The sequence below is a fragment of the Peromyscus leucopus genome, chromosome 20 (genome assembly GCF_004664715.2).
Source record: "Peromyscus leucopus breed LL Stock chromosome 20, UCI_PerLeu_2.1, whole genome shotgun sequence".
Lineage (NCBI taxonomy): Eukaryota > Metazoa > Chordata > Mammalia > Rodentia > Cricetidae > Peromyscus > Peromyscus leucopus.
The window spans coordinates 37,406,045-37,420,165 of NC_051080.1; the positions used below are offsets into that span (position 1 = coordinate 37,406,045).

At 43.5% G+C, this 14,121-nt stretch overlaps 1 protein-coding gene across 1 annotated transcript in view; it reads right to left on the bottom strand.

Annotated features, from left to right (window-relative positions):
* Positions 1-14,121, bottom strand: part of Enthd1 (ENTH domain containing 1) — a 116,857-nt gene that overhangs the window by 51,583 nt on the left and 51,153 nt on the right. Inside the window, exons 4-5 of the mRNA XM_037197683.1 lie at positions 13,977-14,095; positions 5,462-5,585 (exon numbers count right to left, since the gene is read on the bottom strand). Of these exons, the coding sequence (XP_037053578.1) occupies positions 5,462-5,585; positions 13,977-14,095 (243 nt within the window). The remainder of the gene's footprint in view (positions 1-5,461; positions 5,586-13,976; positions 14,096-14,121) is intronic.

The window sequence follows — 14,121 nt, forward strand, 5'->3', positions numbered from 1 at the left end:
CCAAGGGCAACAGCAATAGGCTGTATGTTTGGAGTTCCCTTGGACAACCCTAACCAACAACTCAAAACAGGGCTTCTCATGCCTTGCTGGGTTTTTTGTTAGATAATCTACTCTATGCCAGGCTCTGGGGATCCAAACTCAGGTCTTCATGATTGTGTGGCAGGCACTCTACTGACTGAGCCACACCTATAACCTGACAGCTGCTTTTCATCCTGTGAAACACACACTCACAAGCTAGGAAGGAAAAAGTATGATACAAAACCTACAACTTCTTTGAACACATCACTGAGGAAGCTGAAAGACAAGTCACAGCCTGGAAGAGATTTGCAACACAAATTACAGACATAAATTATATGTGCATATATATGTAATGCTACAAAATCAATTCAGATGAACAACAAACAATACACAAGACAAATGGGTTAATTATATAAATAGGCAAGCCACAGAGGAGGAAATAAAAACACCCAATCAATATGTGGAAATAGTCCAATTATACCAGCTATGTAATGCAACTTTCATACAAGAGATAAAAATATAAGGCTTGAAAATAACAAGTGCTAGTGAGGGTGTGAGGGGCTGGGCTCTCGTGTACTGCAAGCTCGGATTTCACTGATATTTGAGGAGCTAACTGATAGCAATAATGAAAACAAAAATGGGCAGACAATACAGCGTAGGAAAGCTATTTCTGAAAATCCACCCTGAAGAGCACTCACATACGTTTACGAGGCTATTCACCAAAGCCGTAATTATGAGTGAAAAATACAAAGCACCAAAATGCCAACCATCAGGGAATAAATTGTCTACCCAGACATTGCAGAAGATCAGGACAGATCTCTGCACAGTGACAGACATGGAAACTGTCTACCCAGACATTACAGAAGATCAGGGCAGATCTCTGCACAGTGACGAACATGTAAACTGTCTACCCAGACATTACAGAAGATCAGGACAGATCTCTGCAGAGTGACAGACACAGAAGAGTGATCAAGTAGTATTCTTGTTTCTTAAGACTCATCTTTATGTATTTTTAAGCGTGTGTGTGTGTGTGTGTGTGTGTGTGTGTGTGTGTGTGTACTGAACTCTGATCTTCTGAAAGAACAGCAAGTGCTCTAAACAATCTTTGCCCCACCACACCGCCCTCCCGCCCCACCAAAGTGCTATTCTTACATGTCACATAGTTTCAGGAAAAATGAAGAATAATGTTCTAAAGCCAAATAAAGTTAGTTGTATACAATTAAATGTGTGTGTGTGTGTGTGTGTGTGTGTGTGTGTGTAAATACACAGAGAAAGGTCTAGAAACTTCTTACCAATTTATTAACTGTTAACCCTGTGGAGATGACTGTGTTGGACAAGAGGCAGGCTGCAGAGTGGCTTTATTTCCAATGTTTAAATGTTTTCAGTGAGTATATTAACTTATTAACTCATGTAGTTACAAATTAGGTATAATTTATACAGATTAAAACACAAATTTAAGATGGGCAGCGGTGGCACACGCCTTTAATCCCAGCACTCGGGAGGCAGAGCCAAGAGGATCTCTGTGAGTTTGAGGCCAGCCTGGTCTACAGTGAGATCCAGGACAGGCACCAAAACTACAGAGAAATCCTATCTTGAAAGAAAAAAACTACAAATTTAAACATCTTATAATAGAGGTATTGGGAAAGTCATGTGAGACCACATTGAAAGGAGAAATTACTTAGCACATAAATTTTATAACAGTCATGACATTTTCACTGGGTCTTGCTATTTGAATAGGATTTTGTCAAATATTTATAATGTGATAGAAAGCTGATAGACATTTTCCAAACTCACATACTGGCACATACATGTATGTACCCACATGTATCCCACCCAATGCTTTTTTTCTTTAAATGTGGTATGACCCTCCAAGGAGAGGTAGTGGTCTACTCTCCTGTCTTCTGAGTTTTGGCAGGACTTTGTTAACTGCCTGGATGAACAGAACATACTGGAAGCATGATGGCATGGCTTCTGAGATTGATTATACAGCTTCTGCTGGGTCTCTGTGCTCTGCTTGGACAGAATATGCTCACCGTGGGAACCCAGTCGACATGCTGTGAGGAAGCTCTCACTAGCCCATGTGGAAAGACCACTTAAATAGGCTCATGTGGAGAGGAACTGAGGCCCCCAGTGGATAGCCAGCAGCAACGGCCAGACACATGAGGGAGCAAGCCTTCAGAAGATCCCTGTTCTGGCCTTTGAGCTCCTCAGCTGAAGCCCAGACATCTATCCATCATGGAAGAGGCAAGCCATCCCCACTGTGCCTTGTCCTAATTCCTGACCCAGAGAATCCACGAACATAATAAATGGTATTTACACCACAAAATTTAGACCAGCATGTTACTCTGAAACAAAGACCGTCTAAAGAGAAGGGACCACACACAGAATGTTACAGAACCCTGAGAGTACTGGCTGTTTGGGGTGATGGGTCCAGAAAGATTGGATGGGATCAAACTATGGAAATTTCATGTGACAATATGAAAAAAAAATTAGATTTATCTCCCTGGCAGCAGAGAGCTGTTGACAGTTGTGAAGCTGGGAAGTGAAATGCTAGGATCTGCATTTTAGCAAGCTAGGGAAAGGCTGGAGAAAAGAAAGGCTTAAAAATAGGAAAAGGATCTGGGGAGATGGCTCGGTGGATAAAGCGCTTGCTGCAGAGAAGAGCAGGGTGGGCATGGAGCCTGCCTGCAATCACAGCACTCAGGAAGTAGAGACAGGTTCCCGGGGCAAGCCCGCTAACAAGACTAGTAGGAAGCGGTGAGCTCTGGGTCCAGTGAAAGACCCTGCCTCAGTAAGCAAAGTGGAGAGCCACTGAGAACCACACCTGGCATTAACTTCAAGCCTCTTTCACACACGCTATGTGCATATACTTACACATACACACCCATACATGAACACACACACACACACACACACACACACACACACACACACCACATACTCATATATTAAAAATAACAGGAAGAGCCCCTCTGACTTAGATGGGTTCTGGCTAAGAAAAACAGCATGGAGCACGTTCATGGAGCACGTTCTGTGGCTTCTCCTCCTCAGGGTGGCCTCTGATTCTCACCTCTACGCAACTCCACTTGTGTTAAAGTGTTAGAGAGAAAACACATATTCATACAAAAGCCCACCTTGGCTGCTTACTTACTAGTATCTGCAGAACCAAAAGCAACCAGGGTGTCCTATAGAGGGCACATCAATAAGCTGGCCCATCTTAGTCTGCACTCAGAAGAAAGGAGTGGTCCAGTCATGAGGAGAACTTTCAAGAAGCCCGTCTAAAGTGGTTACTGATGCATGATTCCAATGCTCTAACAGTCTAAGAAAGGACAACTATGGAGACATAGGTCAGTGGCTGACAGGGCTGAGGGAGGCAGGGGTGAATAGTGGAGCACAGAGGGACCACGGGACGAGGCCACGCTGGGTGGTAATAGTTATGTATGCCATGCTATTCAAACCCACAGAATGTCCCACACCAAGAGTGAGCTGGGACAAAGCTACAGACTTGGAATGGCCATCGCATCAACACAAGTTTGACTGTGATAAATGTGGAGAGCGACAAGCTGTGTATATTCTGCACAGGAGCAGAGACACTGCACTTTCCACTGAGCTCTGCTTGACTCTAAAACTGCTCTCAAAAAGAAAGTCTATATTTGAAAGCTAGGAGGAAAAAATGCTAGGCAATGTTAGAATACAAGCAAGTTTCCCTTACTGCTCTTCCTTCAAGCTTTTGGATTTGGGCCGTTTGCTGTAAAGGGTGTTATAAGAATACTAAGCAAGGCACCCAGCACCCAGGAGGCAGAGGCAGGTGGATCTCTGCGAGTTATTTCCAGGATAGCCTGATCTACATGGTGAGTTCCAGGCCAGCAAAAGCTACATAGTGAGACACTGTCTCAAAAATTAATTAATTAATTAAAGATGTAAATGTCAAGCAAACTGTCCCAAGATTACAGCCATTTATAACAATTACCTGTGCAAATGCCATTCCACACAAATATCACCACAACCTCAAGTTTTTTTGTATTTATTAAAGTATTCTTTAAGTTCTTACAAGACTTTAGAAAAACTATTTATAAATGTGTGCTTGTAAGGAAAGCAAGTCTATACTAAGACACTGTGGTCCGAGAACAGGGAGCAGAAAGAACCTAAACCATGAGGAACAGCCTCTGTGAGACAAGAGAGGATGACTGGGAGAGAGAGAAGCAAGAGACGAGGCATGAGGGGTACTGAGGACGTCTCATTCACAGAAAAGACAGACAAGGAGTGAGGGGTACTGAGAATGTCTCATTCACATCTTGGTGAAGGATGGTCCACCCTACTTGCAGAGCAAGCCTAGAGGAAAAGCCTATTGCAGCGAGGATGCAGCATTGTGTGTAGTGTGCACTTAACATGCATGCCGTGAGGCTGGGGCTCCATCTTCAGCTCCAAACTGTATCGCAAATTGGGACTTCACATAGAGCAGAGACAGGAGGAAGAGTTCAACCAGAGCCAGACTGCAGAGGGTCCTGACAGCAGCAGAGCCCGGATGGGACCAACACTGTCATTTACTAGCGGTGACTTTGGTGTCATTTTGCATAATCTTATCCTGTGCCCTTGCCCTCCAGGTTTCTGAGACAGGGTCTTACACTGCAGTCCAGGTTGGCTTGGATGTGGCGATCCTTCTGTCTCACCAGCCCGCATGGTGGGACTGCAACTGTAGCCATCACAGCCAGATTTATACTGTACCCCTTTCTAATCTTAATTATTCAAGAGATGATTAAGTAATTAATCAAGAGATGATTAAGTAAGCTGTGGGATTGAGCTATGTATTATGTTTATTCAAATTTTCACTTAATGCCTACTTTAGAAGGATCTCAGTCATTAAACTTCATCAAAAATAAGTTACATTTAAAAAAAAAAAAAACATGTTAAAATTGGGCTGCAGAGGTGGCTCAACAGTTAAGGGCACTGGCTGCTCTTGCAAAGGACACAGGCTCAATACCCAGCACCCACATGGTGACTCACAATCGGCTCTAAGTCCAGTTCTAGGGGATCTGCCGCCCTCTTCTGGCCTCTATGGCACAAAGGCACATTTGTGGTGCACAGACAAGTATGCATGCAAAACCCTCATACATATTTAAAAAATAAAAATAAATCGTTTTTAAGTACAGAAAATTAGTTCTGCTCGTTAACGCTTTCAAAAATGGTTTAAAGTTTACAGTTAATTTTTAAATGAAATGAAAAAAAGAAAGAACTAAAAACCAGTGAAGCAAGTGACTGACAAAATGGGAGTCTAAGGCCACGCCTGGGTTAGATTTATCATACAATCCTGTCCCAGATTATCAATGACAAACAAAGTCAACTGTTGCTATATTTCAAAATCAAATCTTATATTTGTGTAGACTTCTCTTCCAGTGAATCTTACTCATGTCTCTGGAGAAATTTCCACCCATAACCAAATTACCTGCATCCCAGAGGTTGCAGACTTCTGCTTCCCCTTCCGACAGCCAGGAAGTGGGAGAGGTGATGGAAGGAGGTATGGCAGGGAAGAGTTGCTTCGGACACTCATCATGCAACAAGGTTAGGTCCTGATAGAAACGAGAAAGGATACATGCATTGAAAAACAAAAACTGCACCAGAGGTGGTTCAGCCTTTAAGAGTGTGTACTGTCCTTGGAAGGACTGGAGCTGGATTCCAGCATGAGCATCCAACAGCTCACAACTGCCTGTCACTCCAGCTCCAGAACTGATGCCTCTGGCCTCGGAAGGCACTTGCACTGATGTGCACATACCCAGACACGTAATCAAAAGAAAATCAGTGTGTGTGTGTGTGTGTGTGTGTGTGTGTGTGTGTGTGTGTGTGTGTGTTGGCTAGTGTTATGTCAACTTGATACAAGTTACAGTCACTGGAGAGGAGGGAGCCTCATCTGAGAAAATGCTTCTATAAAATCAGGCTGTAGGCAACCCTGTAGGGCATCTTCTTAATCAGTGATTGATGGGGGAGGGGGACTAACCCATTGTGGGCAGAACCACCCCTGTGGGCGGAATCACCCCTGGGTGGAATCACCCCTGGGCCAGTGGTCCTGGGGTCTATAAGAAAGCAAGCTGAGCAAGCCATGTGGAGCAAGCCAATAAGTAGCACTCTCCATGACCTCTGCATCAGCCCTGCCTCCAGGATCCTACCCAGCTTAAGTTCCTGCCCTCCCTGCTTTGATGACAATCGTTACATGGAACGGTGAGTGAAATAAACCTTTTCTTCCCCAAATTGTTTTTGGCCATGGTGTTTCATCATAGCAATAGTAACCCTAACTAGGACATCATGTTTGGGATATGACATGAACTCAGCCAGGAGACACAGCATTTCTACCCCAGACTCTTACAAATCTGTTTGGCCTGTCTGTAATTTTGACATTTAAAGTGTGTCATATAAATGGGACCAAACAGTATGCAATCCTTTAGGACTGGCTCTTTTCATCCAGCACAGTTCCTAGAGATGCACCCAAGTTGTTGTGCACAGGAAAAGCCCCTTCCTCTTCACTGCTGAGGTGTACGCCAGACACTGATGTTTAACCCATTTAAATACGTCTGGGTTCTTTTTAGATTTGGGCTGTTACAGATAAAATTGATGGGTGCAGGTTTTTAATATGATGTAAGTAAATTTCCATATCTATGAGATAATGGCTAGGGGTGCCATTGTTGGAGTACATGGATGGATGACATATTCAGGTTTTGTTGTTTTTGAGACAGGATCTCTCTATGTAGCTCTGGCTGACCTGGAACTCAGAGATCCATCTGCCTCTGCCTCCCGAGTCTTGGAATTAACTGTACCCAGCACAGACACATATTCAGTTGGTTCCATTTTTAAAGATTTATTTATTTATTGTATATGAATGTTTTGCCTGCATGTGTATCAATGCATCATTGTATCCCTGGTGCTCAAAGGCCAGAAGAGGATATTGGATCCTTTGGAACTGGACTTACAGGCGGTGTGAGCTGCCATGTGATGCTGAAAACCAAACCTGGGTCCTCTAAAGAGCAGGATGCTTTTAACCATAAGCCCTGCCTCTGCTTTGTGTGTTCCATTCTATAATATACTACTAAATTGTGGTGACTTCACCTTTTTAAATTCCTACCAGCAAAACAGGAGCGGTCCGATCCCTCCACATCCTCATCAGCAGTGGTACTGTCACTGTTTCTGTTTCAGCCATTCTGATAATGTCACTGTGTGTGCCTCCAGGCTGACAATGCTGGCTATCTCTCCCAGCATTTCTTTGTTATCCATATTTGCTGAAATACTATTCATATTGTTTGCCCACCATCTGGTTTCAAGTTTGCTGAGCTTTTCCATAAATGGGTGCTGGACTCTATCAAATACATTACTCTATCAAGTGAAATTATCTTATGATTTTTTCTTTAGCTTGCTGACAAGACACATTACATGAACTCAGATTGATATGCCACCAACTCAAGTCAAGGCTAGCAGACTATGACAATCTCTTCTATCTTGTATCTGTATCTTCTTTCTTCCATGCTAAAGATATAAAAGATAATGCAAACAGTGTATCCATGGTTACCTGTTGGATTTTGCACCCATTAAACTCATCATCTCAGAGCAAGAATACTATCATTGCAGAAGAAAAAACCCAAATGAATGCAAGGTACATTAATTTCATTTTATACTTTAGTAATTACATTTTATAATGATTCAAAGCTTTCCAGGTTCTCAAGGACAAAAATGTGTGTGTGTGTGTGTGTGTGTGTGTGTGTGTAAATCTACATCCTACATTGATGAGAAAACGTGGTATCTGTTATCTGAGTCTGGCTTATTTAACCACAATGTTCATGGCAGTTTTATTCATGATTGACAAAATTCGGAAGGAAGCTTTGGTAGATAAATGGGTGAATGCTATATCCAGACAGTAAAATGTCATTTAGTGCTAAAAAGAAATGCACCCTTCTACATATTTAACCATTTCCATTGAGTTGTGTGTATGTGTGCACGTGCACGTGTACATGCATGCATGCAAGAGCAAATGCGTATGCACAAGCATTTGAAGGTTGGAGGATCATGTGGGGTATCCTCTTTCACTCTATGCCTTATTCTCTTGAGACATGGTCTCTTGACACTGAACCTTGAGCTCACTGGGTGTTATAGTAATACTTCTGTCTCTGCCCCGCCCCCTTCCCCATCCCTCCATCCAGTGCTGCACTCTCAGATGCTCATGGTCACACACCCCTCTTTCTGTGGGTACTCGGGATCTGAACTCAGATCCTCATGCTTGCCCAGCAAGTGCTCTCACTGACTGAACCAGCTCTTCAGCCCCATAAATAAAATCCTTAGCAGAACAGAGCTTTCAAAAGTAGAGCAGGGCTCACCAGAGTATTACTTTCAAAACTAAGGAAACCTTTTATGTTTATAATTGACACTGGTCTGTTTTCTTCATACACTCCAGAGTTTTTATAATTAAGTTTGATAATAAGGTTATTTGTAGCTTTTACTACCTCAAAAGCAAAAACTAAACCAACCAAACAAACAAAAAAACCTTCTTTCCTATCTGAGGAAACTGGAAAAAAAAAAAAAAAAAACAAAAAACAAAAAAAACCAAGGTTGCGATTTTTTTTTTTTTTGGTTGCAGCTGTTCCCATAGCAACTGATAGGGATGTTGTGAAGTGGTTCACATAAAATTAAGGCTGACCAAAACCTTCTATGTTGCTGTGAGTTGCTAAATCAATAGTGATGGATGATAAATGTCTGTTCTGATGCTTCCGCTAAGTGTTTTGCAAACTGAAGACTATACAAATTTGCCCTTGGTTTATTTCTGTGATTTGTCCTATTTGCAGAAATCTGAACTCACCAGAGTTGCTAGAGAAGTGGAAATTATGCTTATTCTAATTATGTTTGTTCATCACTCCCATCTCTGCTACATCATTGCTTCTGCTTAAAAGTCCATTTTAATGCCTATATTTGTGCTTTCATTATTATTTTTCAGATTAGAAAATACTCTGGGCAAACCACCAAACCACATGAATGGTAAAGAGTGAAGAGCAAAGGTCCTGCTCACTTCTCCAAAGGGGTTGAGTTCCTCCACCTGGACAACGCGAGTAAGCACTCAGCCATGTTCATCACTGAGTGCTGCCCCCACGCAGGTTTCTGTCACTGAAGTATACATCACAAATGTGCTTCTCTCAGGACAGAGCTGAGCTGTACTCCTGATGTGAAAACGAACTTAATCATCCCCTATTGGTAATCATTTCAGGATTTTTCTTGTTTCTATCTATTAAAATTGCTGCAATAAAAAGGCTTCATCCAGCCACCTTTTCAGGCTGTACCTTCACGGTGGCATTGCTGCATACTCATATGGACTTGTTTTGAGTTTGAACGGCGCCAATTTGTGCTCTCCAAAGTCGCACCTGCTTGTATCCAGCAGAGTGTTGGAGTGACTCTTCCTCTCAGTGCAGATGCAGGTTGGTAGCAATTAAACATTTTGCATCAGTTGGAAAGGCACACAATTTTCTTGGCCTAATTACATACAAGACTGAATGATAGTTTGTAAGGTACCTCATCTTTCATGTGTATATGTTTGGTGCTATAGATTGGATTCAGGGCCTTAAGCACATAAAGCATTCTCTACCACTCAGCTACAGCTACAGCCCCCTGCCTATCAACTTCTTAAAAAAACTTACTATATTCATTTGTTCATTTTGGGGGTGTAGAGGAGGGGGCACACATGCCATAGTTCACACACAGATGTCAGAGCACAACTTGTCAGAGTCCGTTCTCTCCTTCCATCATGTGGGTCCCAGGGATTGAACTCAGGTCCCAAGATTGGCAGCAAGCACCCTCACCCACAGAGCCATCCTGACTGCCCTCTATAAAACTGTTGATCTATTGAAGAAGTATCTCATTATCAGCTTATTGTTCGTTTTCAGTTTTTAACTTCTTAAAAATTTTTGCTTTATTTTTTGTCTTATAGAAGTCTTTAACTTTTATGTAGCCAAATCAACTCACTTGTGTCTGTAGTTTGCACTCGATACACTCCTGCTGCCATTCATGCTTTGGGTTTGGGCAATGGTCTAATGACACATGCTGGTCATTGTTGTATAGAGTAGTTTCCCGAAAAGCCCTCCCCAAGCTGCTTATAGACCCCTTCCTGCACTCTGGAGACTCCAATCTCTGTACCCTGTCTTTCCCAGACTCCTATTGCTGGACTCTTGTGGTACATACACTTTCACTGGCCTCTTGCACTTATTAATGGGCATTAAAGTTTCCTCCATGTCTTTATGGATTACCAGCTCATTTCTTTTTATTTTAATTTTTATTAGAAGGTTTAAGTTTACATAATGAGAATTAATGGAATGTGGATAGCACCAAAATAAAAAAAGAAACTTGGGGCTGGAGCAGTGGCTCAGTCAGCAAGAGCACAGGCTTGAGAACCCAAGTTCAGATCCCCCGTACCCATGCTAAAAAAAGCTGGGCGTGACCATGAGCATCAGCGCTCTTCCAAAGGATCAGAGTTCAGTTCCCAGCATCCACATCTGTTGGCTTACAACTGTCTGTAACTCCAGTTCCAGGGGATCCAACACCTTTGGCCTACAAGGCATTGAACATATGAGACACTCACTCATACACACCCATATAAACAAATCTTTAAAATATATTTTAAAATAATTTTGTTTCTTTTAAGATAATTTTCTCTCAATTGTAGAAAGAGAATAGTTAAAGAGGTTTCTATTTGAGTTTTTTAAGACACATTTTAAAGCTACCTCACTCTGCCCAAGCCCTGGACAACACTGCTCCCTTCTGCACGGGGAAACAAGAGGCTGGCCGTTGGTGCAGATGAGCAAGCGTAGGTAGTTCACTGCAACAACAATTAGCTCTACTGCTCAACTTGCTCGGGTTTGTCTTCTGCTATAGGAACAGGCAGCTGGAGAAGACACATTGGACTGCACTGAATGTGTAACAGGAGATCATGCTTGTCAAGAGGGTGATGGGATACTGTTAACACACAATCATGCCTTAAAGGGGTGAAAACTCAGCTTCTAGAATACTCCCTGTGAAAGTAGTTATCATTTTCTTACTAATACAAAATATGTTACTATGTAAAACAGGAACTGAGGGCTCCTCTAAAACAAGATAAAAATGTCAAGATTTAAAGATTGATACAAGAAATCAGGTGGCATTTTATGTCTCTGGCTCTACTACACAAAGGGATATTCAAGTCTGTTTTCTACTGAAAAGCTATCAGCATCAAATAAATTAATAGTAAATTTCAAAATCGTTTGACCTCATATCTTTTAAATTTAGCTAGTTTTTTTTAATCTGTAAGTTGTTGTGCCTTAAGAAACAGTAAAACTGAACTATATAAATCCCTTTACCAGTTCCTAGGAAAGCCCTTAAATCCAGTGCCTAAAAGGATTGAGGAAAGAAGTCAGTCAAGAACTCAAACCCCTTCCCAGGAAAGGCAGCAGATGGTCAAGGAGCAGCTTTCACAGGAAAGGAAGAGCAGGTGGCACACTAGGAACCGGATCTCTGTTCCTAAAGGAAGGAAGCAGGGACAGCCCGAGGGAGCATGCCACCGAGGGAGCATGCCACCGAGGGAGACAAGGGGGGACACACACTCCCCTAGCAGCTGACCACATGATGGACACACTTCCCTGGCAGCTGGCCCTCCACACCCTGTGTGCTATGGACCAGACAGACACTATCTCTGACATCAGAGGAAGAAGGGAGCCTCAGCTGCCAGTGTGAGTCCTGCTGCTAACCCTGCAGAAGGGCAGGAGCAGGCCAATGAGGACCTGTTAGACAGGGACACACACACACACACACACACACACACACACACACACACACACACCATGACCTGTGCAAGAAAAGCTTATGATCCGATATTCTAAAATCAAAACAGGTCCCTCGTGACAAAATGAAAAGAAGCAAATCTAAAAAGCACTAAAAGGAACTATGTGCAGATGCCTCCGAAAGACAAGAGACAGGATGGTCCCTGGAGGAGAAGCCGGGGCCGCTGTGTCTGCTGCCCCAGCCCTCTCCACTCTAAATGCTGGGTGTTTCTAAAGGGTTTTTCATCTGAAATCTGGCTCTGTGCTTCTATCAAACCTGGAAAAACTCTTCAGTATTACTATTGTTACTTACAGGAAAGTACAAGAACAGAACCAAGTTAGGGTGAGTGAACAGAAGCAGTCTGAGGTCCTGGGAATGAAGGCAGCCACTCAAGTGAAAACACTCCCAGGACAGGCCCCAACAAATGGAAGGAAGGACACAGGGACTAGAAGACAGCCTGAAATGCATCAGGAAGATGGAGACAAGAAATAAATGACAGATTAAATGGTCCAAATGAGTACCTAATAGAATTCCAAAGCAATAGAAAAAGTAGCATTTGAAGAGCCATGTGTCAGAACCAGCAATATACGTTGACACGTGCAAGCCTAATAAGAATAAGGTTTGGGTCTGAGGTCGGAGGACACAGAAGGGTACAGCAGGCGCTGGTTCTGGTTCTGGTGGCTCCTTTGCACAGGAGAGTACTATGGAGAGAAGACATGAAAGGGAGAAGAAAATGGAGACACTGGGCTCTTGTGAACGGATCTCTGTGTGCATGGACGAGGCAGCTGGTGTGGGCCTTCCCCTGAGCAGAGACACAGTGGTGGGATAAACTGAGGAGGAAGCTGCCTCGTCTGTTGGCTGCCTTGGTGCCTGCTTCCACGCTTTGGTCAGAAGCTGTACTCTGGAGGTCCCTCTGGCCAGAGCAGACGCCCCGAGTGGTCGGGAGATGAGCATGCTCAGTGGTGATGACCAGGCAGGCCTGGGAATATGCTTTTCCCATTCCTGTTTCAACTCCTGCAGAAGCAGGTCTCCCTTAAAGGCTGCAGCTACTTGGGGTGCTAAAGACAAAGAATCAACGTGGGCCTCAGTCCTTCAGGGGTAACCCTCTTCTTATTCTGGGGCAGAGAGACGTGTTCCCCACCCTACAATCCACGTCCCCACTTATCCATGAGGCTCCACCCTCCAGAGGGACTACTGTCCATTGTTGTGGGGAGGGAGGGGGACATTGTTTTCTTCAGTGATGTAGCCACAGACAAGTTGCCCTTGCTCCACTAAATCCTCTCCCACCGGTGCTTGGGCAAGTAAATCTTACTAAACTCAGTGGCCACCCAACAGAAGACATGAATGGAGGAGGGGTGGGGCCTCATGGGCTCCTCCCCCATCCATGATGAAATGTTGTCAGACCTAATCTTGTGCGGGACTTGCTGAGAAGAAGTGTTCTGTGGGAGGAAGGGGATAAGGAAGGAAAATGGGGATGAAAATGTTTCAATTATCTGTCAACAGAGGGGGAAGCAAAGAGAAGATCGCTTAAGACTACTGTTTTGTCAACTTCCTGTAGAGTTACAATAAAGGCTTTATTTTTATTTATTTATTTATTTATTTATTTATTTATTTATTTATTTATTTATTTATTTATTTATTTTGGTTTTTCGAGACAGGGTTTCTCTGTGTAGCTTTGTGCCTTTCCTGGAACTTGCTTTGGAGACCAGGCTGGCCTCGAACTCACAGAGATCCACCTGGCTCTGCCTCCCGAGTGCTGGGATTAAAGGCGTGCACCACCACCGCCCGGCAATAAAGGCTTTTTCTAAGGCTATGGATATAGCTCAGTGGTAGAGTGTTTGCCCAGCATACACTGGGTTCCATGCCCAACACTACAAAATAGATAAATGAACAACACAAACTGTAAGATAAAGGAACACTCAACCCAATTTTCCGTTGCTGGTATTTAAACCCTGAGTAACGGAACACCAACGCCAAGGACAGTGCATCTTCTGCACGAGACAGGGAAGACGGAGCAGGCAGGCAGGCAGGCAGGCAGCCTTGCAGACACGCTTGATCTCCAGAGCTGCAAAAGACTGCACTCGGGTTTTAACGTGCATGCTTGGTTACCTGGCACAGTGGCAAAGGGAACTGGAGCATCTCACCTCTGTTGATTTCCACTTCTTCATCCTGAGTGGATGACAGTCCTTGGCCAGGGAGGGTCCAGCAGGCGAGGGGATGTCCTGGCACTGTTCCAGCCTCAGCCTGGCCTTGGAGGTGTTTTCTGCCAACAACATAAAACTCAGATTT